Source organism: Salmo salar, chromosome ssa15 (assembly GCF_905237065.1).
Source record: "Salmo salar chromosome ssa15, Ssal_v3.1, whole genome shotgun sequence".
In the NCBI taxonomy this organism is placed as follows: Eukaryota; Metazoa; Chordata; class Actinopteri; order Salmoniformes; family Salmonidae; genus Salmo; species Salmo salar.
Window position 1 is genome coordinate 22,080,964 of NC_059456.1, and position 22,541 is coordinate 22,103,504.

A 22,541-nucleotide genomic window follows, 5' to 3' on the forward strand; every position below is an offset into this window, starting at 1 on the left:
CAAGAATCATGTGTAATACATATAAACAATTACTTAGCCTACATTTTGGGATGTGTGTTAAGTGTAATGATGCCATGGCAATTAGGAAATGGGACACTGTCGATGAATTTATCTGAATGTTTTCGGTGTCACCCTACTGATTTAGGCCATCACATTAACGCCGTGAGGTATTAATCCATGATTTAGTCCTTTAGCCTACCGTGGGAAAGTCGTCGGTTGTGAAAGGGCATCGAGGAATAAACCAATTTTACGGGTGCTGAGGAGCGAGCGAGCGAGAGAGAGAGAGGGAGAGAGGGGGGGAGAAAGAGAGAGAGAGAGCGAGAGAGAGAGAGAGTGAGGAGGGAAGTACATTAGCATACAGCTAAATAGTTATGTCTCCCTGCACATTAAACCCTCATGAGCCAGCTAGAGAGAGGGACACGCGTCCCAACAATAGGAGGCGTACTGCCATTGAACTTTATAAGACATGGGGCGGGCCCGGGCAGCACGTGCGCGCCACTGAGAAATCAAAAGCGTAATATAAAATATATTTACTTAAATTCTTAATTTTGAATTATATATAGGCCTAAAACTAAAGGCCTAAATATACACCATTTTAATGTGCGTTAAAAGGAACAGTCTGATAGGCCTATAGGTTTATGTGCGATGTGGTGTTAGGCCTGTAATCTCATGATTTTTAACATACATTTGATTTGGTGCATGGAACATATAGGCTAGGCCGTAATAAAAATTGACCTTTGGAAACGTAGAAGTTATGCTTACCAAAATAAAGTTAAAGACCTTAACAACATCGTTTATTATAAACAAACAATTCAAGAACATTTAATAACAAAATAATTTAGTTCCTTATTGCCTTGCGAGCATTACCCCTCGAGCCCAGCCCAAAGGTCAGGAAATGGCCCTTCGGTGCATGCACGCTGTCAATGAGGGGGAACACAATTAACCGTGCAACGAAGTGGAACCGAACCGAAGGGGGAACTGAAGAACGGGTGCATGGAGATTAGGGACAGTCATTTACTTTCTGCTTTTCATTCTAAAGTTTCATCTTTCCTGTCAAGATAACAGTTGGGGAATAAAAGTGCAGCGTGAAACCTCTCTTCATTCTCTCGTGCGCGTTGTAAATACGTCAACAGGTGCTATAGCTTGTGAATAATCGAGGCTCTTTTGTTGGTCGTCAGCCAGCCAGTCAGTCAGCTAGCCAGTCGGCCAGTCAGTCAGCCAGCCAGCCAGCCAGCCAGTCAGCATAGCGCAGTACTGGTGGGTATTCGAATGTGGATATCACTGTTTTTGGAGAGAGGAGGAAGGAGGGAGGGAGAGAGAATATATAAAGTGGGCGGCGTTACGTCTCGATTGACAGTTTATCTAATGAGCAGCGCAGCACGAGTCTATAAATTGTGGGAGACGTCACTCCCAAGTGTTCATTCACTAGTAATAAGACGCACGTTGAACAGACGTCCACGGAGCGCAGCGCAACACTGATGCGCCAAGTTAAGTATCAAAACAAGACAGTGGTGTGGCATCGTCCTGCACGCACACACACCGACGTAAGCATTGTGCAGTACTGTACTGTACTACTGTGGAAGTGAAGAGGAGAACAGCGCGACCAGAGGGGGACAGGGCTCAGATAATGGATATTGATCTTTCGTTAAACCTTCACCTCTTTTGGATAACCTGGGAATTCTAAAACATTATTTTGGCAGGTTGGAACATCCAACAAAGATTCTAATTACGGAAAAACAACGAAGTGGAACGAGAAGAAGGATTTCTATTTTATTCTTTCTTTCTGCTTTTTTATTTTGTATTCCCCCCCCCAACACTTTGGAATAGTGGGCTTTGGAATATAGGGGATATATTGGCGGGTGACGTGCCTGCCCTGGATAAGCGAGAAGGATGGCAGCTTGGTTCACTTTTACCATCGCATTCAGCACCACTGTACTGACACAGGTAAGGAGGAATCCGCCAGATACCCTACAGGTGCTCTCAACGAATGATCACTCAACGTAGCCTATTCCAAGGAAAGGCTCTATTTTAGCGTGTGCGTAACGGTGTTTTCAAAAATCATATCTTCTCTTCTTTTTTTTTTTTTTTAGGTATTTGGATCGGGTGTTTTTGAGATCGATCTACATGAATTTAAAAACAGCAAAGGATTGCTGCAGAATGGCAACTCGTGCAGACTCAACTGTAGAACTTTCTTTCGTGTTTGTCTTAAAAACTACCAGGCAGTAGTGTCGCCAGGTGACTGTATCTTCGGAAATGCCTTGACACCGGTGCTAGGGACCAACTCCTTTAGCGCCATGGACGGGGGAGCTTTCAGTAGACCCATCCGACTACCGTTCAACTTTGGATGGCCGGTAAGACAGACAGTCTGGATGTGGTCCCATATTATTAGTTGAATGTATACCATGCCAAGGTCAGTGTTGTTGTGTTGTGAAACAGGCGGGTTGTGATTGGTTTGGAGAGAAAGAAAGCTAGTTATTGGTGAGTAATGAGATAATCCATCATTAGGTAATGTTGTGTGTATAACCAAACACACACACACACAGAGGATTGACACACAACACACGGCGTTGTTTATTTCTAAATGCACAACACAGCGGTATGACCTACTATAACCTGTTTTCCTCGATGCAATTTACAATCCTAAATTGTACAGCCATGCATAAACAGACAGTTCGTTTTTGAATTGCGCTCAATTTTTAGCTGTGATAAAGTGTGATATTGTCAAATGTATTATATTGCCGGTACGAACTGGATTTTGAATGATATTTTCTAATGACTGAATGCGTTCTGTCCTTAGGGATCGTTTTCTTTGATAATTGAAGCCTGGTATTCACCTTCAACAGATCTACCTGTTGGTAAGTCGATCTATTCAACGCCACAAGAGGGCGACATTTCTACACATTTAACAAATAGGCCCTCTATAACTAATGCACCTTTTAAATGTCAAACTTTTATCCATAATGAGTATCTTCTCACTATCATTGATCCTTTCCCCTTATTGTTAATTGTTACCTATTATTTTTTTTTTCAAATGTTTTACTCCTTTAGGTAGCCCTTTGTTGCTCAGCTTCAAAAACACCTTTTTCATTCTTATGCTCCAACACAATGTGACTTCCTGCGGTGTATTTCTGGCGTGGGAACGAGTTGAGGGCTTTGGTGAGAACACACAGAGGTTGCCAAGATTATGTGACTACGTCTTCCTGTATTTAACACCTTGCTCTGTCCCGCCCATTGGAAGCAGCCTGGGAAGGTTTTTTTTTTTTTTTGCTGACAGAAAGGAAGAGGACATTTTAATCTCAGTTTATTGTCCATCTAAAACCATTATGGTTTTGTTCTTATGAGATTTGATAAGAAGCCATCTGATCTGTGTAAGGGCACGCTGTAGGGCCTCGGGTTACACATTCAAACCAAGCCCAGTGAACGGAGCATGCATGATATTTCACATCGAAATAGGTCTAGGATATTTCAATCGTATGATATGAGATATGGCACGAGATAGAATATTTTGAATGATAGGAGAACAATGAATTATAGTGATTACTGTAACAGACGTCATTAGACCCAGTTAGACTATGCATGTGGAACATGTGGACTACTTTTCCAACATGGCTGTAAGAAAACAGACTGCTTCCTTTTGGATCTCACTTTGGCGTCTAGGCTCTGTTACTGTAAAAAGCACTTTGTGACAACTAAAAAGTAATTTATTGATTGATGTAACTAATGCATGTTCTCTACAAAACATCCTTCAACAATGTGGTGCTGGGCTGATAAAGTGTACATGACAAGATGTTTACTAATGCATTTTCTCTCTCTCCCTCTCCTCTCCTCTCCTCTCCTCTCCTCTCCTCTCCTCTCCTCTCCTCTCCTCTCCTCTCCTCTCCTCTCCTCTCCTCTCTCTCTCCCTTCCAGACACCAGCAACCCAGAGATGTTGATTAGTTTCTTTTCCATCCAGAGACAGTTGGGCGTAGGGACCGCCTGGTCTCTGGATGTTCAGAGCGCCCGACAGACAGAGTTAAGGTATTCTTACCGCTTCATCTGCAATGACAATTACTACGGAGAAAGTTGTTCCAAAATATGCACGCCAAGGGACGACCGTTTTGGCCACTACACCTGCGACCTCGACGACGGGCAGTTATCCTGTCTGCCCGGCTGGAAGGGGGAATACTGCGAAGAATGTAAGCAACCCGTGAGAAACCAACCGTTATCGAACCAACAAAAAAACACAACTCATTCCCTCTCTGGCCTATCAGAGTCCATGTCACACTTGTCTTTGACCAATATGTTGGATATACAATCACCATTTCTTCAATGATTATAGGCCTTTACTATAGGCCAGTGTTTTTTTTCCTTCTAGCAAGCTTGGTCATCATTTTTGATGCACTTTGGCTGTACTGTTTCTTCCATGAGTATAGTTTCGCTGTGCTTTTAGTTTTTCCCGAGCTTATTGGTACATCGTTTTCAGAGAGCGAGCGAAAGGTGTACAGTGGCTGTGGTTTACTTGTATACAGGTAGTCTGTGGCCTCTGCCGAGAGGTTTGGTTGTTAAATGACACAGCAGTTGGTACTCGTAACAGCTGTAGGGTCACTGGTTCAAGGCTGATTTGATTTGGTTTTCCTCAATCGCTACATTGGTGGCAGCGGCGGGATGGATGCCACAGTCTCTCAGGGTTTTGTTGAAAGCTTGTGCTTGATGCACTGGTCCTGTGAGCGATAGAGAGATAAATAGATGGAATGAGAATAGTGTTGCCCCCCCCCCGTATGTTAACCTACTGTACTCTGCTAAGAGGCCTTGACCTTTATGGCGCAGGAAGTTTTTATTTTCTTTATGCACGTAAAAAGGGCCACAGAAATAACAGTGTGAATATAAGGACATTTTTGCCATGCTACATTGGTCTAAGAGGTCATCTCTGAGGACCACAGCATGTATAGTAAATGTATGAGAAGGAGTCAGCCTTGTGTGTAGGCCCTATGCTGTAAGAGAGGAGCTGCTTGCTGAATATGAGGACAAGCAACATAGTTGTACAAAACTCACAATATGCTTAAGACATAGGTACTAGTGCACTATAAATGAGCACAAAAACAAAAGCTGGTTCTCTTCTCTATGTTTTGGACAGAACAGAAACTGAATGAAGTCATACTATCACAGGGAGAACAGCCAGTTGGGAGGCAGGGTTAGTGCCAGTTGGGAGGCAGGGTTAGTGCCAGTTGGGAGGCAGGGTTAGTGCCAGTTGGGAGGCAGGGTTAGGGGCAGGGTTAGTGCCAGTTGGGAGGCAGGGTTAGGGGCAGGGTTAGTGCCAGTTGGGAGGCAAGGTTAGGGCCAGTTGGGAGGCAGGGTTAGGGTCAGTTGGGAGGCAGGGTTAGGGCCAGTTGGGAGACAGGGTTAGGGCCAGTTGGGAGGCAGGGTTAGGGGCAGGGTTAGTGCCAGTTGGGAGGCAAGGTTAGGGCCAGTTGGGAGGCAGGGTTAGTGCCAGTTGGGAGACAGGGTTAGGGCCAGTTGGGAGGCAGGGTATGTGCCAGTTGGGAGGCATGGTTAGAGCCAGTTGGGAGGCAGGGTTAGGCCCAGTTGGGAGGCAGGGTTAGTGCCTGTTGGGAGGCAGGGTTAGGGACAGTTGGGAGGCAGGGTTAGGGTTAGGCGGGTTAGTGCCAGTTGGGAGGCAGGGTTAGGGCCAGTTGAGAGGCAGGGTTAGTGCCAGTTGGGAGGCAGGGTTAGGGCTTAGTGCCAGTTGGGAGGCAGGGTTAGGGCAGTTAGTGCCAGTTGGGAGGCAAGGTTAGGGCCAGTTGGGAGGCAGGGTTAGGGCCAGTTGGGAGGCAGGGTTAGGGCCAGTTGGGAGGCAGGGTTAGGGCCAGTTGGGAGGCAGGGTTAGGGCGTTAGTGCCAGTTGGGAGGCAAGGTTAGGGCCAGTTGGGAGGCAGGGTTAGTGTCAGTTGGGAGGCAGGGTTAGTGCCAGTTGGGAGACAGGGTTATTAGGGCCAGTTGGGAGGCAGGGTTATTAGTGCCAGTTGGGAGGCATGGGTTAGAGCCAGTTGGGAGGCAGGGTTAGGGCCAGTTGGGAGGCAGGGTTAGTGCCAGTTGGGAGGCAGGGTTATTGTGCCAGTTGGGAGGCAGGGTTAGTGCCAGTTGGGAGGCAGGGTTAGTGCCAGTTGGGAGGCAGGGTTAGTGCCAGTTGGGAGGCAGGGTTAGTGCCAGTTGGGAGGCAGGGTTAGGGCCAGTTGGGAGGCAGGGTTAGTGCCAGTTGGGAGGCAGGGTTAGGGCCAGTTGGGAGGCAGGGTTATGGCCAGTTGGGAGGCAGGGGTTAGTGCCAGTTGGGAGGCAGGGTTAGTGCCAGTTGGGAGGCAGGGTTAGGGCCAGTTGGGAGGCAGGGTTAGGGCCAGTTGGGAGGCAGGGTTAGGGCCAGTTGGGAGGCAGGGTTAGGGCCAGTTGGGAGGCAGGGTTAGTGCCAGTTGGGAGGCAGGGTTAGTGCCAGTTGGGAGGCAGGGTTATTAGTGCCAGTTGGGAGGCAGGGTTATTAGTGCCAGTTGGGAGGCAGGGTTATTAGGGCCAGTTGGGAGGCAGGGTTAGGGCCAGTTGGGAGGCAGGGTTAGGGCCAGTTGGGAGGCAGGGTTAGTGCCAGTTGGGAGGCAGGGTTAGTGCCAGTTGGGAGGCAGGGTTAGTGCCAGTTGGGAGGCAGGGTTATTAGTGCCAGTTGGGAGGCAGGGTTAGGGCCAGTTGGGAGGCAGGGTTAGGGCCAGTTGGGAGGCAGGGTTAGGGCCAGTTGGGAGGCAGGGTTAGGGCCAGTTGGGAGGCAGGGTTAGGGCCAGTTGGGAGGCAGTGTTATTAGTGCCAGTTGGGAGGCAGTGTTAGTGCCAGTTGGGAGGCAGGGTTATGTGCCAGTTGGGAGGCAGGGTTATTAGTGCCAGTTGGGAGGCAGGGTTAGGGCCAGTTGGGAGGCAGGGTTAGTGCCAGTTGGGAGGCAGGGTTAGTGCCAGTTGGGAGGCAGGGTTAGTGCCAGTTGGGAGGCAGGGTTAGTGCCAGTTGGGAGGCAGGGTTAGGGCCAGTTGGGAGACAGGGTTAGGGCCAGTTGGGAGGCAGGGTTAGTGCCAGTTGGGAGGCAGGGTTATGTGCCAGTTGGGAGGCAGTGTTAGGGCCAGTTGGGAGGCAGGGTTATGGGCCAGTTGGGAGGCAGGGTTAGGGCCAGTTGGGAGGCAGGGTTATTAGGGCCAGTTGGGAGGCAGGGTTAGGGCCAGTTGGGAGGCAGGGTTAGTGCCAGTTGGGAGGCAGGGTTAGGGCCGTGAGCAGGGTTAGTTCCAGTTGGGAGGCAGGGTTAGTGCCAGTTGGGAGGCAGGGTTAGGGCCAGTTGGGAGGCAGGGTTAGGGCCAGTTGGGAGGCAGGGTTAGTGCCAGTTGGGAGGCAGGGTTAGGGCCAGTTGGGAGGCAGGGTTAGTGCCAGTTGGGAGGCAGGGTTAGTGCCAGTTGGGAGGCAGGGTTAGGGCCAGTTGGGAGGCAGGGTTAGGGCCAGTTGGGAGGCAGGGTTAGGGCCAGTTGGGAGGCAGGGTTAGGGCCAGTTGGGAGGCAGTGTTATACCAGTTGGGAGGCAGGGTTAGTGCCAGTTGGGAGGCAGGGTTAGTGCCAGTTGGGAGGCAGGGTTAGTGCCAGTTGGGAGGCAGGGTTAGGGCCAGTTGGGAGGCAGGGTTAGTGCCAGTTGGGAGGCAGGGTTAGGTCCAGTTGGGAGGCAGGGTTAGTGCCAGTTGGGAGGCAGGGTTAGTGCCAGTTGGGAGGCAGGGTTAGGGCCAGTTGGGAGGCAGGGTTAGTGCCAGTTGGGAGGCAGGGTTATGTGCCAGTTGGGAGGCAGGGTTATAGTGCCAGTTGGGAGGCAGGGTTAGTGCCAGTTGGGAGGCAGGGTTAGGGGTTAGTGCCAGTTGGGAGGCAGGGTTAGGGCCAGTTGGGAGGCAGGGTTAGTGCCAGTTGGGAGGCAGGGTTAGGGCCAGTTGGGAGGCAGGGTTAGTGCCAGTTGGGAGGCAGGGTTAGGGGCAGGGTTAGTGCCAGTTGGGAGGCAGGGTTAGTGCCAGTTGGGAGGCAGGGTTAGTGCCAGTTGGGAGGCAGGGTTAGTGCCAGTTGGGAGGCAGGGTTAGTGCCAGTTGGGAGACAGGGTTATTGTGCCAGTTGGGAGGCAGGGTTAGGGCCAGTTGGGAGACAGGGTTAGGTCCAGTTGGGAGGCAGGGTTAGGGCCAGTTGGGAGGCAGGGTTAGTGCCAGTTGGGAGGCAGGGTTAGTGCCAGTTGGGAGGCAGGGTTAGTGCCAGTTGGGAGGCAGGGTTATTAGTGCCAGTTGGGAGGCAGGGTTATTAGTGCCAGTTGGGAGGCAGGGTTAGGGGCAGTCCCAGTTGGGAGGCAGGGTTAGAGCCAGTTGGGAGGCAGGGTTAGTGCCAGTTGGGAGACAGGGTTAGGGCCAGTTGGGAGGCAGGGTTAGGGCCAGTTGGGAGGCAGGGTTAGGGCCAGTTGGGATGCAGGGTTAGTGCCAGTTGGGAGGCAGGGTTATTGTGCCAGTTGGGAGGCAGGGTTAGGGCCAGTTGGGAGACAGGGTTAGGGCCAGTTGGGAGGCAGGGTTAGGGCCAGTTGGGAGGCAGGGTTAGGGCCAGTTGGGAGGCAGGGTTAGTGCCAGTTGGGAGGCAGGGTTAGGGCCAGTTGGGAGGCAGGGTTAGGGCCAGTTGGGAGGCAGGGTTAGGGCCAGTTGAGAGGCAGGGTTAGTGCCAGTTGGGAGGCAGGGTTAGGGCCAGTTGGGAGGCAGTGTTATTAGTGCCAGTTGGGAGGCAGGGTTAGTGCCAGTTGGGAGGCAGGGTTAGGGTCAGTTGGGAGACAGGGTTAGGTCCAGTTGGGAGGCAGGGTTAGTGCCAGTTGGGAGGCAGGGTTAGGGCCAGTTGAGAGGCAGGGTTAGGGCCAGTTGGGAGGCAGGGTTAGGGCCAGTTGGGAGGCAGGGTTATTAGTGCCAGTTGGGAGGCAGGGTTAGTGCCAGTTGGGAGGCAGGGTTAGGGCCAGTTGGGAGGCAGGGTTAGGGCCAGTTGGGAGGCAGGGTTAGCACCAGTTACTAGAGGTTGATGTGTATGCCTCTTTTACCAAAACAAATTCATCAAAGAAAACGTTTCAGGGAAACATCTTAAAACATAAATCGTTACCAAACTGTTTGAGTCAGTTTGAACCGCAGTGTGACAAGGGATCTGTCATCGGCGTCACTTGGCGGGTGAAGGAGAAATTTGACATGTGTTATGGTTGCATTTTGACCGTGGCGCAAAAATCCTTGAACCAGAGCAATTACATACCCAGCTACCGTTCGTAGTATAGAAACAATGCACGAGAGATGAAGGAGATGGATCTCTCTCTCTCTCTCCACCCCTCCGTCGCACTCCCTGGCTGTGAGAGAGGAGCTTGTATTTCACTACTACTACTACTACCTGAAAGTAGAGCGCGTTCCTGGTCATTTAATCCCGGGCAGTTTGAACGTCACTGGCGGAACACGGGCTGCAGCAGCACGCGCCTGGGTTAATCGCAACGTTATTATGCGCCACGCGTCACCGAAGTCGTAGTCTCCCTATTGTTGGGGGCTCGCGGGCCGCATAGCAGCTGCAAGTACGGTTTGCGCAGACAAGGAACAACAATGGTGGCAGCTGTCCGCTATTGAGCACGGGCATCTGTTTAGGACTAACCCGGACGTTTACCGGCGGTCGCCAGCCTATCCAACCGGAATCGGTGTCACACAGAGAGAGAGAGAGAGAGAGAGAGAGAGAGATATAGGGGCCATCTAGAACACAATACATACAAGCCGTAAATTACCCAGCTTCCTCATGGTCCCGCTGTAGCAGTTTGGTGGCGTGACAGGTTCAGTTGGAGCTTGTGTCTGTCTGCCCTTTGAAATGAATAGATTTTATGATGGAGATTGGCCTTAATGCTTAAGTAGCCTGAGGTGTGATATATGGCCAATATACCACTGCTAAACGGAGTGCCTGGACACAGCCCTTAGAGGTGGTATATTGGGCATATACCACAAACCCCCTTGAAGTGCCTTATTGATATTATAAAACTGATTACCAACGTAATTAGAGCAGTAAAAATACACGTTTTGTCATACGGTCTGATATACTATGGCTGTCCAACCAATCAGCGTTCAGGGCTCGAACCACCCAGGTTATAATGAAGCTTTGAGAATGCATAATGCCTATTATAGCTTAGTTTTATTATAGCCTATACACATGCAAGCACATCTTTTGTGTGTTTTATGATGAAGGCATCAGTAGGCTATAATATCCTTGAAATTGCCCGCTCTTTTAATGTACACGAGTTACTGTAATGATAGCTTTGCCTATCGTGACTGTGGCTTAGATGCACATAGCGTAGTCAGATTGATTTACGTCCAAGGTCCACTGTATGAATAACGTTTGAAACACTATAGATAACCCCTGGATATCTATTGGTGCGTGTGTTACAGCCATCTGCCTCGAGGGATGCAGTGAAGGAAACGGAAACTGCTCCAGACCTGGCGAGTGTGTGTAAGTAATATAGAAATTATAAAATGTGTGTGTGCATGTGAAGGAGACAGTATTTAATGCTACTATTTCTCTAAACTGGTCCAATATTTATATTCCATGTGACGTCAACTGTTCAGCAGGAAGCAATCTATTTAGCTGAAGATCAAGCAGCCTACTCTTTCTTTCTCTCTTTCTCCCTCTCTCTCTTTCTCTCTTTCTTTAATTCTCCTCTCTCTCTCCTCTCTCTCTCTCTCTCTCTTTCTCCTCTCTATCTTTCTTTCATTCTCTCTTTCTTGCGCTCTCTCTTTCTCTTTTTCTTTCTTTCTCTCTCTTTCTCTCTTTCTTGCTCTTTCTCTTCTTTCTTTCTTTCTTTCTTTCTTTCTTTCTTTCATTCTCTCTTTCTTGCTCTCTCTTTCTTTCTCTCTTTCTCTCTTTCTTTCTTTCTTTCATTCTCTCTTTCTTGCTCTTTCTCTTTCTTTCTTTCTCTCTTCTTCGCTCTCTCTTTCTTTCGTTCTCTCTTTCTTTCTCACTTTCTCGCTCTCTCTTTCTTTCTCTTTCTCTCTTACTTTCTTTCTCTCTTTCTCGCTCTTTCTTTCTCTCTTTCTCCTCTCTCTTCTCTCTTATCTCTCTTTCTCAAGATTTTGGTCAGAACTATAAGTATGCAGTTCACATAAAGTCTAGATTAGAATAATTGACTCCATATGAACATTTGTATAGAGGGGTTTCTGCAGTAAGGGAACATGCATAAAATTAGTCCTTGTAGTCATAACTATAGTCAAGTGTTCTGCACTCTGTCTTAGAGGGATACTGTAGATGATTGGTTGTTCTTGCATGTTACAACATGGTTGGTTGAAGTGCACTGTTGTACAGTTATGTTTAATCAACCAATTAACAAATACATCTATCAATTAAATTAACCAATCAGTCAGTCAATAAATAATGTATGGATAAATGTATGGTATTCATGAAGGAACATTTACCTGAATTGCAGAGTTTTTAATGGTACATTACATCTCCTGTGTCTCAAGGTGCAGAGAAGGTTGGCAGGGTCCGTTCTGTGATGAGTGTAAGAAGTACCCAGCTTGTAAGCATGGCACCTGCCAACAGCCATGGCAGTGTAACTGTAAGGAGGGCTGGGGAGGGCTCTTCTGTGACCAAGGCAAGAACACATCTTCATCATCACCATCGTAGTTGCACAGAGAAATCAGACTGAAACATATCAGAACATTTGCAATAAATTATGTTTTTGATTCAAATACTGACCCTAAAAAATCCCCAAAAATAGAGAAGACCTTGACATGAATCTGTACATCAACATGATCTATCAGCTGTTATTATGTTAATCCAGTACAGTCCAATCCAGTACAGGACAGTATGTTGACCTTACAGTACAGGACAGTATGTTGACCTTACAGTACAGGACAGTATGTTGACCTTACATACAGGAAGTTATGTTGACCTTACATACAGGACGTTATGTTGACCTTACATACAGGACGTTATGTTGACCTTACATACAGGACGTTATGTTGACCTTACATACAGGAAGTTATGTTGACCTTACATACAGAAAGTTATGTTGACCTTACATACAGGACTTTATGTTGACCTTACATACAGGAAGTTATGTTGACCTTACATACAGGACGTTATGTTGACCTTATGTTGACCTTGCATACAGGACGTTATGTTGACCTTACATACAGGAAGTTATGTTCACCTTGCATACAGGACTTTATGTTGACCTCACATACAGGAAGTTATGTTGACCTTACATACAGGACGTTATGTTGACCTTACATACAGGGACGTTATGTTGACCTTACATACAGGAAGTTATGTTGACCTTACATACAGGGAAGTTATGTTGACCTTACATACAGGAAGTTATGTTGACCTTACATACAGGGAAGTTATGTTGACCTTACATACAGGAAGTTATGTTGACCTTACATACAGGGAAGTTATGTTGACCTTACATACAGGAAGTTATGTTGACCTTACATACAGGAAATTAAGTTGACCTTACATTCAGGAAGTTATGTTGACCTTACGTACAGGAAGTTATGTTGACCTTACATCCACATTTTTGCGAAATCATTTGTTAGAGCATAATACAATTGCTCAGCGACAGGATTTTGGTTACATTCCACGGGAAGCCAGTACTACAAACAAGAAACAATGCATTACATTCAAATGTATGTATTGACTACTGTAAGTCGCTCTGGATGCGTCTGCTAAATGACTAAAATGTAAAATGTACACATTTTTGGGGGGAAATTATATTGTTTTATAATAATACAATTGCTCAGAGAAAGAGATTTTGTTTAACATACAGGATAGTATGTTGACCTTACATACAGGAAATTAAGTTGACCTTACATTCAGGAAGTTATGTTGACCTTACATTCAGGAAGTTATGTTGACCTTACATACACATTTTTGGGGGGAAATGTTTTCTCAGCATTTTTTCTCAAAAGTTAGAGATCAAAATTATTGAGACCTCTAAAGTAAAACAAAGTAGTCAGAAGTGAAGTATTTAGTCCTCTATTCCCAGCATGCAATGACTTCATCAAGCTTGTGACTCTACAAGCTTGTTGGATGCATTTGCAGTTTGTTTTGGTTGTGTTTCAAATTTTCTTGTGCCCAATACAAATGAATGGTAAATATTATATTGTGTAATTTTTGAGTCACTTTTATTGTAAATAACAACATAGTATTTTTGTAAACACTTCTACATTCATGTGGATGCTACCATGATTGCAGAATAATGATGAGTGAGAAAGTTACAGAGGGTCAAAGATCATACCCCCAAGACATGCTAACCTCCCCTGTTATTGTAATGGTGAGAGGTTAGCATGTCTTGGTGGTATGATATAAAATGCTAACCTCCCCTGTTGTTGGTAATGGTGAGGGGTTAGCATGTCTTGGTGGTATGATATAAAATGCTAACCTCCCCTGTTATTGTAATGGTGAGAGGTTAGCATGTCTTGGTGGTATGATATAAAATGCTAACCTCCCCTGTTATTGGTAATGGTGAAAGGTTAGCATGTCTTGGTGGTATGATATAAAATGCTAACCTCCCCTGTTATTGTAATGGTGAGAGGTTAGCATGTCTTGTGGGTATGTAAAATAATATAATTGCCCCCCCCTAAAAAATTTGGTGCATACAATATAACTCAACATTTGATTTATTTATTTTTATACAGTCATTATTGCTCATCTTTATCAAGGGTGTCAAATGATTTAACCCCACGATACATGTACAGTATATGACCTTATATTTGACCTTTATTTGACCTATTTGACCTCTCTGCTCCCTCCCCTCTCAGACCTGAACTTCTGCACGCACCACCGGCCGTGTGTGAACGGGGCGACCTGTATGAACACGGGTCAAGGCAGCTATACCTGTACCTGTCCCCCTGGGTTCACTGGGGTCAACTGTGAGCTGGAGCTGCAGGAGTGTGACAGCGACCCCTGCAGGAACGGAGGACTCTGCACGGTAAGCAGTGGTTAGATAGATATGTTAGAAGGGACAGCACCGTGGAGGAAGGGACAGCACTGTGGAGGAAGTGGTTAGATAGACATGTTAGAAGGGACAGCCCCTGTAGGAACGGAGGACTATGCACTGTGGGTTAGTAAGCACTAGATGACCGCGTTAGATGGGACAATGCCTGCAGGAACGCCCGTTAAGTACTACGTGCTAGATGGTCCCCTACAAGTCACTCAATGCCCAGGCTAGAAGCGACAAAAGTGGCAATATTGTCAGAACTGATGAGCAGATGGGTACACTATATATACAAAAGTATGTGGACACCCCTTCAAATGACTGGATTCAGCTATTTCATTCGATCACACAGCCTTGCAATCTCCATAGACAAACATCGTCACTGGAATGGCCTTACTGAAGAGGTCAGTGATTTTCAACGTGGCACCGTCACAGTATACAATGACATTCTATACGATTCTGTGCTTCCAACTTTGTGGCAACAGTTTGGGGAAGGCCCTTTCCTGTTTCAGCATGACAATGCCCCCGTGCACGAAGCGAGATCCATACAGAAATGGTTTGTTGAGATCTGTGTGGATGAATTTGACTGGTCTGCACAGAGCCCTGACCTCAACCCCATCCAACACCTTTGGGATGAATTGGAACGCCGACTGCGAGCCAGGCCTAATTGTCCAACATCAGTGCTCGACCTCACTAATGCTCTTGTGGCTGAATGGAAACAGGTCCCCGCTGCAATATTCCAACATCTAGTGGAAAGCCTTCCCAGAAGAGTGGAGGCTGTTATAGAAGCAAAGGGGGGGGACCAACACCATATTAATGCTCAATAATTTGGTATGAGATGTTAAGACAAGCAGGTGTCCACATACTTTTGGTCATGTTATGTATTTAAAGGTAATGGGTTAGAACTTCGCTGCCTGGACCTAGGTGGCCCACTTAATACCCAGCCTAAAAGGGACAATAGCGGAGTTATTGTCAGAACTGATATGAGAGGAAGGGGGAAGGATTGCATTTTTAGAAACGACTGTAATCCAATCTGTCTTGACCTTAGATCTTAACTCTTTCCCTTTATAGAACCTGGATGTTGGCTACAGGTGTTCGTGTCCTCAGGGCTTCGAGGGTTCTCACTGTGAACACAGCCTGCTGACCTGTGCTGACTCCCCCTGCTTCCACGGCGGGCAGTGCCATCAGAAGGACAACGGTCGCAGCTACATCTGCGAGTGTCCTCCCGGATACACAGGACTCAACTGTGAGAAGAGAGTGGACAAGTGCACATCTCTTCCCTGTGCCAACGGTATGCTACGGCCGCTTTCCACCTCTTCTTTCCGCTATCTCTCCGCTCCAGCACCCCCCCTTTCTCTTCCCCTGAATTCCTCAGGCAGGTTGGAAGTGTGTGATGGAACTACTGTCTCTCTCCCCCCTCTTCTCTCTCCCCCCTCCTCCCCTTCCTCTGAATTCCTTTTGGGCCCGCAATCATCTGGAAGTGTTATTGAACAACAGGAATCTGTGGGAACTGTGTGTCTATTGTGCTGGATGTAAACATGTGATGGCTTCCAGTCGGCTTCAAGGAATGTCACCCAATACTGTTAATAATGGACAAATAATGTGATAAATATCAAATCCACATGGGCTTGGTTCACGGTGACCTTTTTAGGGACGCAATCGTGCTTGTTGTGGTGCATGGATTTAGTGATGAAGGGAAAGCCAGAATAATTCAGACTGGAGACTTCACATCTGATGGTTACTGAGACCTCAAGATGTGTAGTGTGAAGTACTGGAAAGGTGGATACCTAGTCAGGTGTACAACTGAATGTATTCAACTGAAATGTGTCTTCTGCATTTAGCCCAACCCCTCTGAATCAGAGGGGGGGCTGCCTTCAATTAACATCCACGTCTTCAGTGCCCGGGGAACAGTGGGTTAACTGCCTTGCTCAGAGGCAGAACGACAGATTTTCACCTTGTCAGCTCGGGGATTCGATCCGGCAACCTTCCGGTTACTGGCCTAACGCTCTAACCACAGTGATGTAGTGAAATAGTGACGTAGTGGGAAGTAGTGTGACATAGTATGACGTAGTGACGGAGTGTGACGTAGTGACATAGTGGGAAGTAGTGACGTAGTGTGAAGTAGTGGTGTAGTGACGTAGTGGTGTAGTGACGTAGTGGTGTAATGTGTAGTGACGTAGTGGTGTAGTGACGTAGTGACGTAGTGTGAAGTAGTGACGTAATGGTGTAGTGACGTAGTGGTGTAGTGACGCAGTGATGTAATGTGTAGTGACGTAGTGAGAAGTAGTGTGTAGTGATGAAGTGGTGCAGTGTGTAGTGACGTAGTGTGAACTAGTGACGTAGTGGTGTAGTGACGTAGTGGTGTATTGTGTAGTGACGTAGTGTGACGTAGTGTGTAGTGACATAGTGATGTAGTGGGAAGTAGTGATTGTTTCTGAACAGGGCCTATTGTGTATGTCTGCATGCGTGTTCTCTCCCCCAAGACCCTGACCCCCTGTGTGTCTCTCTCCAGGCGGTCTGTGTTTGATCCACGGTGGCGTGCGTCTATGTAGCTGTCGCTCCGGTTTCACTGGCCAGCGCTGTGAGATCAACATCAACGAGTGTGCCGGGAACCCCTGCACCAACGGAGGGACCTGCCTGGACCGCATCAACGACTACACCTGTGCCTGCCCCCCGGGGTACGCCGGACGAAACTGCGACCGCAGCCTGGACGAGTGCTCCATCCGCCCCTGTCTTAACGGAGGGCTCTGCACCGGGGGAGGAGGGCCAGGGAAACCCCCTGCCACCTGTATCTGTCCCGCTGGCTTTAGCGGAACACGCTGCCAGTTCTTTGCTGTGACCCTGCCGGTGGGTGGGGAGAGGATCAATGGAGAGGGCCAAGATGGCTTCCAGTGGGCGGCAGTTTCCTTGGCTGTAGGGCTGGTTGCATTGCTGGTGCTGCTATGCATGGTTGGGCTGGCTCTACGGCACATCCACAGGCAGACCGGCAGGGACACGGGAGATGGGGAGACCATGAACAACCTATCAAATGTACAGAGGGATAACCTAATCCCGGCTTCCCAGCTGAAGAACACCAATCAGAAGGTGGGACTGGAAGTGGACTGCGAATCAGAGAAGTCAAACTTCATCCATAAGAACTATCAATTGGACTTGTATAGTAACGCAAAGTCAAAGGAGTTGAAGGATGATACGTCGCAAGAGGATAAAAGCAAAAGTCATGTGATCTATGACAAGTGTTTAGAAGAGAAAATACCGCTGAGTAGAATGTACAGGTAAGAAAAACTAATTTTTTGTCTAAATTAAGCTTTTCGATGAGTTTTATCTTGATTCTGAAATGTTAGACCACATCTGCAAACATGAAGATCTAGCCAACTGCTTCTGCAATGACACATTGAGACATAGGCCACTTACAGCTCTATACTTACGGGCTATACTTACAGCTCTAGGAAACTGTTTCAGTACAGCTCTTTACTTACAGCTCTAGGAAACTGTTTCAGTACAGCTCTTTACTTACAGCTCTATACTTACAGCTCTTTACTTACAGCTCTAGGAAACTGTTTCAGTACAGCTCTTGAAAACAGCTCTATACTTACAGCTCTATACTTACAGCCGTAATTCAATATGTGTGTGAAAGGTAAAGGCCATTCTATGGGCTCTACATCTTTTCTGATACACCCACCCACCCACTCACCCAAAATGTTCAATGTTGATTGTATGAATCTGAAACTTGTTGATTGATTGAATTATGCATTCTATTAATGATGTTGTTTCGATGTTCACATTTTTCAAATTCTTCACCTACTTTTATTTTGTGCAAAATAACAGGCATTTCGGTGATAACTGTCGATCATAGAGATACATAGAGGACTCTATATGGATATAACTCATTTTACTATAGATGTTGAGTTTATGGGGCTGCCACCATTTTAAAGTAGCCAACTTGTTGGAAGTGGTCAGCCAATGATCAGAGAGTTGGATTGCCTATGGCTTGTAAACCAAAAAATAAGGTCATATCCCAGAGCCAAGATTTATACCAGGACATTGGTCCCAAGATCCAACCCAGTGAGTTGACACCATAACAAGTTAAAGACCAAATGTATGAGGTTTCCAGAACAAGACCACTGATCCAGACTCTATAGGCCGTTGCTTCAATAGTAAGAAAGTAAAGTAGAGTACGCTTGAGTACAGTACAGTAGGGTAGAGTGGAGTAGGGTACAGTAGAGTAGGGTACAGTAGAGTAGAGTAGAGTGGAGTAGGGTACAGTAGAGTAGAGTATGGTAGGGTACAGTAGGGTAGGGTACAGTAGAGTAGAGTAGGGTACAGTAGAGTAGGGTTCAGTACACTACAGTATAGTAGATTACAGTAGAGTAGGGTACAGCAGAGTAGGGTAGAGTAGGGTAGGGTACAGTAGAGTAGGGTACAGTAGGGTAGGGTACAGTAGGGTAGGGTACAGTAGTAGGGTACAGTAGGGTAGGGTACAGTAGAGTAGAGTAGGGTACAGTAGAGTAGGGTTCAGTACACTACAGTATAGTAGGGTACAGTAGAGTAGGGTACAGTAGAGTAGGGTACAGTATAGTAGGGTACAGTAGGGTTCAGGACAGTAGGGTACAGTAGAGTAGGGTGCAGTAGGGTTCAGTACACTACAGTAGAGTAGGGTACAGTAGGGTTCAGTACACTACAGTAGAGTAGGGTACAGTAGAGTAGGGTACAGTAGGGTTCAGTACACTACAGTAGAGTAGGGTACAGTAGAGTAGGGTACAGTATAGTAGGGTACAGTAGGGTACAGTAGAGTAGGGTACAGTAGAGTAGGGTACAGTAGGGTTCAGTACACTACAGTAGAGTAGGGTACAGTAGAGTAGGGTACAGTAGGGTTCAGTACAGTACAGTACAGTACAGTAGGGTTCAGGAGAGTAGGGTACAGTAGAGTAGGGTACAGTAGAGTAGGGCACAGTAGGGTTCAGTACAGTACAGTATAGTAGGGTTCAGGAGAGTAAGGTTCAGTACACTACAGTAGAGTAGGGTTCAGGAGAGTAGGGTTCAGTACAGTACAGTAAGGTAGGGTACAGTAGGGTTCAGTACACTACAGTATAGTAGGGTACAGTAGAGTACAGTAAGGTAGACAGCCACCTGTGTGTAAACAATGACTTTGTACTATATTATTGTAACAATATGTTTGTTCTTGTCTTGGATTGAATTAGAACATATCACGATGTAAATAATTGTCCTAGATTTTTGAGTTATTTTTGGGGTGGGACGGCCATTCTACACCACTTCTGTAGAATCACCCATTGATATGTTTTCCCTCTCTATACCTCCGTCTCCCTGTACATTCGTTTCCACCCCCATCAGTAGACTACCCGATGCATAGCCTAGTTTGACCATATGCTTCTACTTTTAAGGTGGACTGACTGAGTGTGTGTGTTGATTTATGGTGTTGCAGTGAAAAGTCGGAGTGTAGGATATCAACGATATGTTCCCCTCGAGACTCTCAGATCTACCAGTCCGTCTTTGTTATAGGAGATGAGCGGAGGACGTGCGTCATAGCAACAGAGGTAAGGATAAATACATACCAACAAAAAAAATATATACTTTTTCATCAGTCCTTATTTTGCGGTTTCCCCTCTACAGCATTTCATGTCACACTTATGGGCAATTACAAATGCTGTACATTTATTCTTGGTGATGTTGTTTTTTTATAGATACACATTGTGTAAGTACTACATATTATTTTACTTAAACATAAGCCAGGGAAATATCCTGTGAGCCTATATGGTGTAATCATGTATGCCAAGTCAATATGGTGAAATAATCTTATATGGAAATGATCTCACTAAACTATAAAAATGTATCAAATCACTGTACATCAAACTGACAATTTGATGGCCTGGAAAGGGGATATGGTGAGCCTGAAACAGAGTTGGATCCCCTGGACTGCTCTCTCTGCACATGCTTCAGATACGTTGAAAGCTTTAGCATTACATAGTCTCGTGCTTGAACACAAGCCTATGCATATGGTTTTGATACGTTTAAAGCTTTACTTTCTCTCACAAGCCCTATGTTTTAACATAGAAGCGCTGAGTGTAATTGAAAGCAGGATGAGCCAAGCAAAAACATATAGCAAAGCCGTAAGAATAGACAACAGAACAGTTTCCCTGTTCATAGATAACAAGGGAATGTTCCCACACTGTTTCCCCAGTTCCCACTGCTTGCCTCTAAGTCTTTTTCCTCTCTTCCTCCCCAGGTATAAGCTGTGAGGGGTATGAAGAAGCAAGGAAGCGAAAGAGGAGAAACACAATCGAGGCAGAATTTTTTATTTTTCTGGATTGTTTACAAAAATCTGAGAAGAGACTGTTTCTGATGTCACTGCTGCTCTGGAACACTTGAGAAATGGAGAGAGAGAGAGAGACGATAAGAGAGAGAGAGATGGACGAACCTCTCCTCTTCTCTGTAAACAAACTAATGAACACTAGCCTGAAAACTTTATTGAACTTTAACATCGACCGAGTGTTTGTATACAAAACGTGTACAGTAGCAGTCATGAAACTTTTGACTTCTGGGAACGGTTAAACAAATGGTTAAATCAACTGTTAAACGGTTAAAAGACTGACTGAACTGCACAGAGTGTGGAGGGAACTGGTAGAATGTCAGCAAGCAAAACAACAAATTTGAACTGAACTCATGTGTCCTTGGCAGCAATGGAGGAGAGAGTAGGTGAAACAGAACAAATAGTTGACCCCTGACCTCTCAGTTGACCCCTGCCCGACCTAATCATGGGGACTTCGACAGCCAAGTAATCAAAATGGAGTTGACTGAAATTCAACTGATCTTTAACCCCCTAGCCGGCATAATTCACCAGCTATGCAAGACCCAAGGTCCAGGGTGGAGCCAATTCGCTGAAACTGACCAACCAACCGCAAACAACCGACCGACTAGTTGTTGAAAACCACAGACTAACCACAACAAAACACTGAGAACGATGAATGTCTGATTGAACAAACAAACTAACGTCTCAACTGTCAATCACTCCAAACAAAACGCCTGGTCGAACTTTTCCAGACGTTTTCATTCCATGCAAATGGTGAAAAGATACAGGCCAAAATTACTAGAAGCCCAAACAAGAGTTTCAATGCTAAAACTAAACACTTGTCTCTTCATGGAGCACTTGAACACCAAAAAGAAAAACACAGGTGGGAAAATACAATTTTTTCCATCAACAGGAATTTGGAGGAGGATACATTCTAAATGGAGCCCTATTCCCTATATATAGTGCACTACTATAGACCAGAGCCCTATTCCCTACATAGTGCACTACTATAGACCAGAGCCCTATTCCCTACATAGTGCACTACTATAGACCAGAGCCCTATTCCCTATATAGTGCACTACTATAGACCAGAGCCCTATTCCCTATATAGTGCACTACTATAGACCAGAGCCCTATTCCCTACATAGTGCACTACTATAGACCAGAGCCCTATTCCCTACATAGTGCACTACTATAGACCAGAGCCCTATTCCCTACATAGTGCACTACTATAGACCAGAGCCCTATTCCCTATATAGTGCACTACTTTAGACCAGAGCCCTATTCCCTATATAGTGCACTACTATAGACCAGTGCCCTATTCCCTATATAGTGCACTATTATAGACCAGAGCCCTATTCCCTACATAGTGCACTACTATAGACCAGAGCCCTATTCCCTATATAGTGCACTACTATAGACCAGAGCCCTATTCCCTATACAGTGCACTACTATAGACCAGAGCCCTATTCCCTACATAGTGCACTACTATAGACCAGAGCCCTATTCCCTATATAGTGCACTACTTTAGACCAGAGCCCTACTCCCTATATAGTGCACTACTATAGACCAGAGCCCTATTCCCTATATAGTGCACTACTATAGACCAGAGCCCTATTCCCTATATAGTGCACTACTATAGACCAGAGCCCTATTCCCTATATAGTGCACTACTATAGACCAGAGAATATTCCTTATATAGTGCACTACTATAGACCAGAACCCTATGGCCTCCTGAGTGGCGCAGCGGTCCAATGGCACTGCATTTCAGTGCTAGAGTCGTCACTACAGACCCTGGTTCGATTCCAGGCTGTATCACTAACCGACCGTGATTGGGAGTCCCATATGGAGGCGCACAATTGTCCCAGCGTCGTCCGGGTTAAGGTTTGGCCGGGCGTAGGCCGTCATTGTAAAACAAGAATTTGTTCTAAAACTGATTTGCCTAGTTAAATAAAAACAATAAGAATAAAAAAATAAAAAATGTAAAGTCGTGCACTATTTAGGGAATAGGATGTAATTTGGGAGGTAGCCAAACAGCCCTGACATGAAGGCGAATAGAAAGACACTGTCATACCACTGCCTGCCTATCATTTCTTGGTGAAATGACAGAACCAATGTCATTTTTTTAAAAGTTTTGTTTATGATTATTTCCAGAGTTTAATTTAAATATTGATTGACACAACTGCTCTTTATATGTTTTATAATATTATTTTGTATATAAATTGATATTTATAAG

General features: G+C 46.2%; 1 protein-coding gene across 1 annotated transcript; it reads left to right on the forward strand.

Moving 5' to 3' along the window:
- The first annotated feature begins 953 nt into the window (after window positions 1-953).
- LOC106571054 (delta-like protein 4) lies at window positions 954-21,412 on the forward strand. Its single transcript, XM_014143710.2, has 11 exons — window positions 954-1,944; window positions 2,091-2,351; window positions 2,798-2,855; window positions 3,910-4,176; window positions 10,454-10,514; window positions 11,522-11,652; window positions 13,826-13,995; window positions 15,073-15,292; window positions 16,514-17,273; window positions 19,442-19,553; window positions 20,243-21,412. Exons 1-11 carry the CDS (start codon window positions 1,891-1,893, stop codon window positions 20,246-20,248), a joined length of 2,100 nt encoding a protein of 699 aa, XP_013999185.1. The 5' UTR covers window positions 954-1,890; the 3' UTR covers window positions 20,249-21,412.
- Window positions 21,413-22,541: the final 1,129 nt, after the last annotated feature.

Coding starts and splice junctions, on each gene's coding strand:
- LOC106571054 (XM_014143710.2), top strand. CDS start 1,891: ATGGCAGCTTGGTTCACTTTTACCATCGCATTCAGCACCACTGTACTG. Junction 1,945..2,090: donor GCACCACTGTACTGACACAG/GTAAGGAGGAAT, acceptor TTTTTTTTTTAG/GTATTTGGATCGGGTGTTTT. Junction 13,996..15,072: donor GGAACGGAGGACTCTGCACG/GTAAGCAGTGGT, acceptor TTCCCTTTATAG/AACCTGGATGTTGGCTACAG.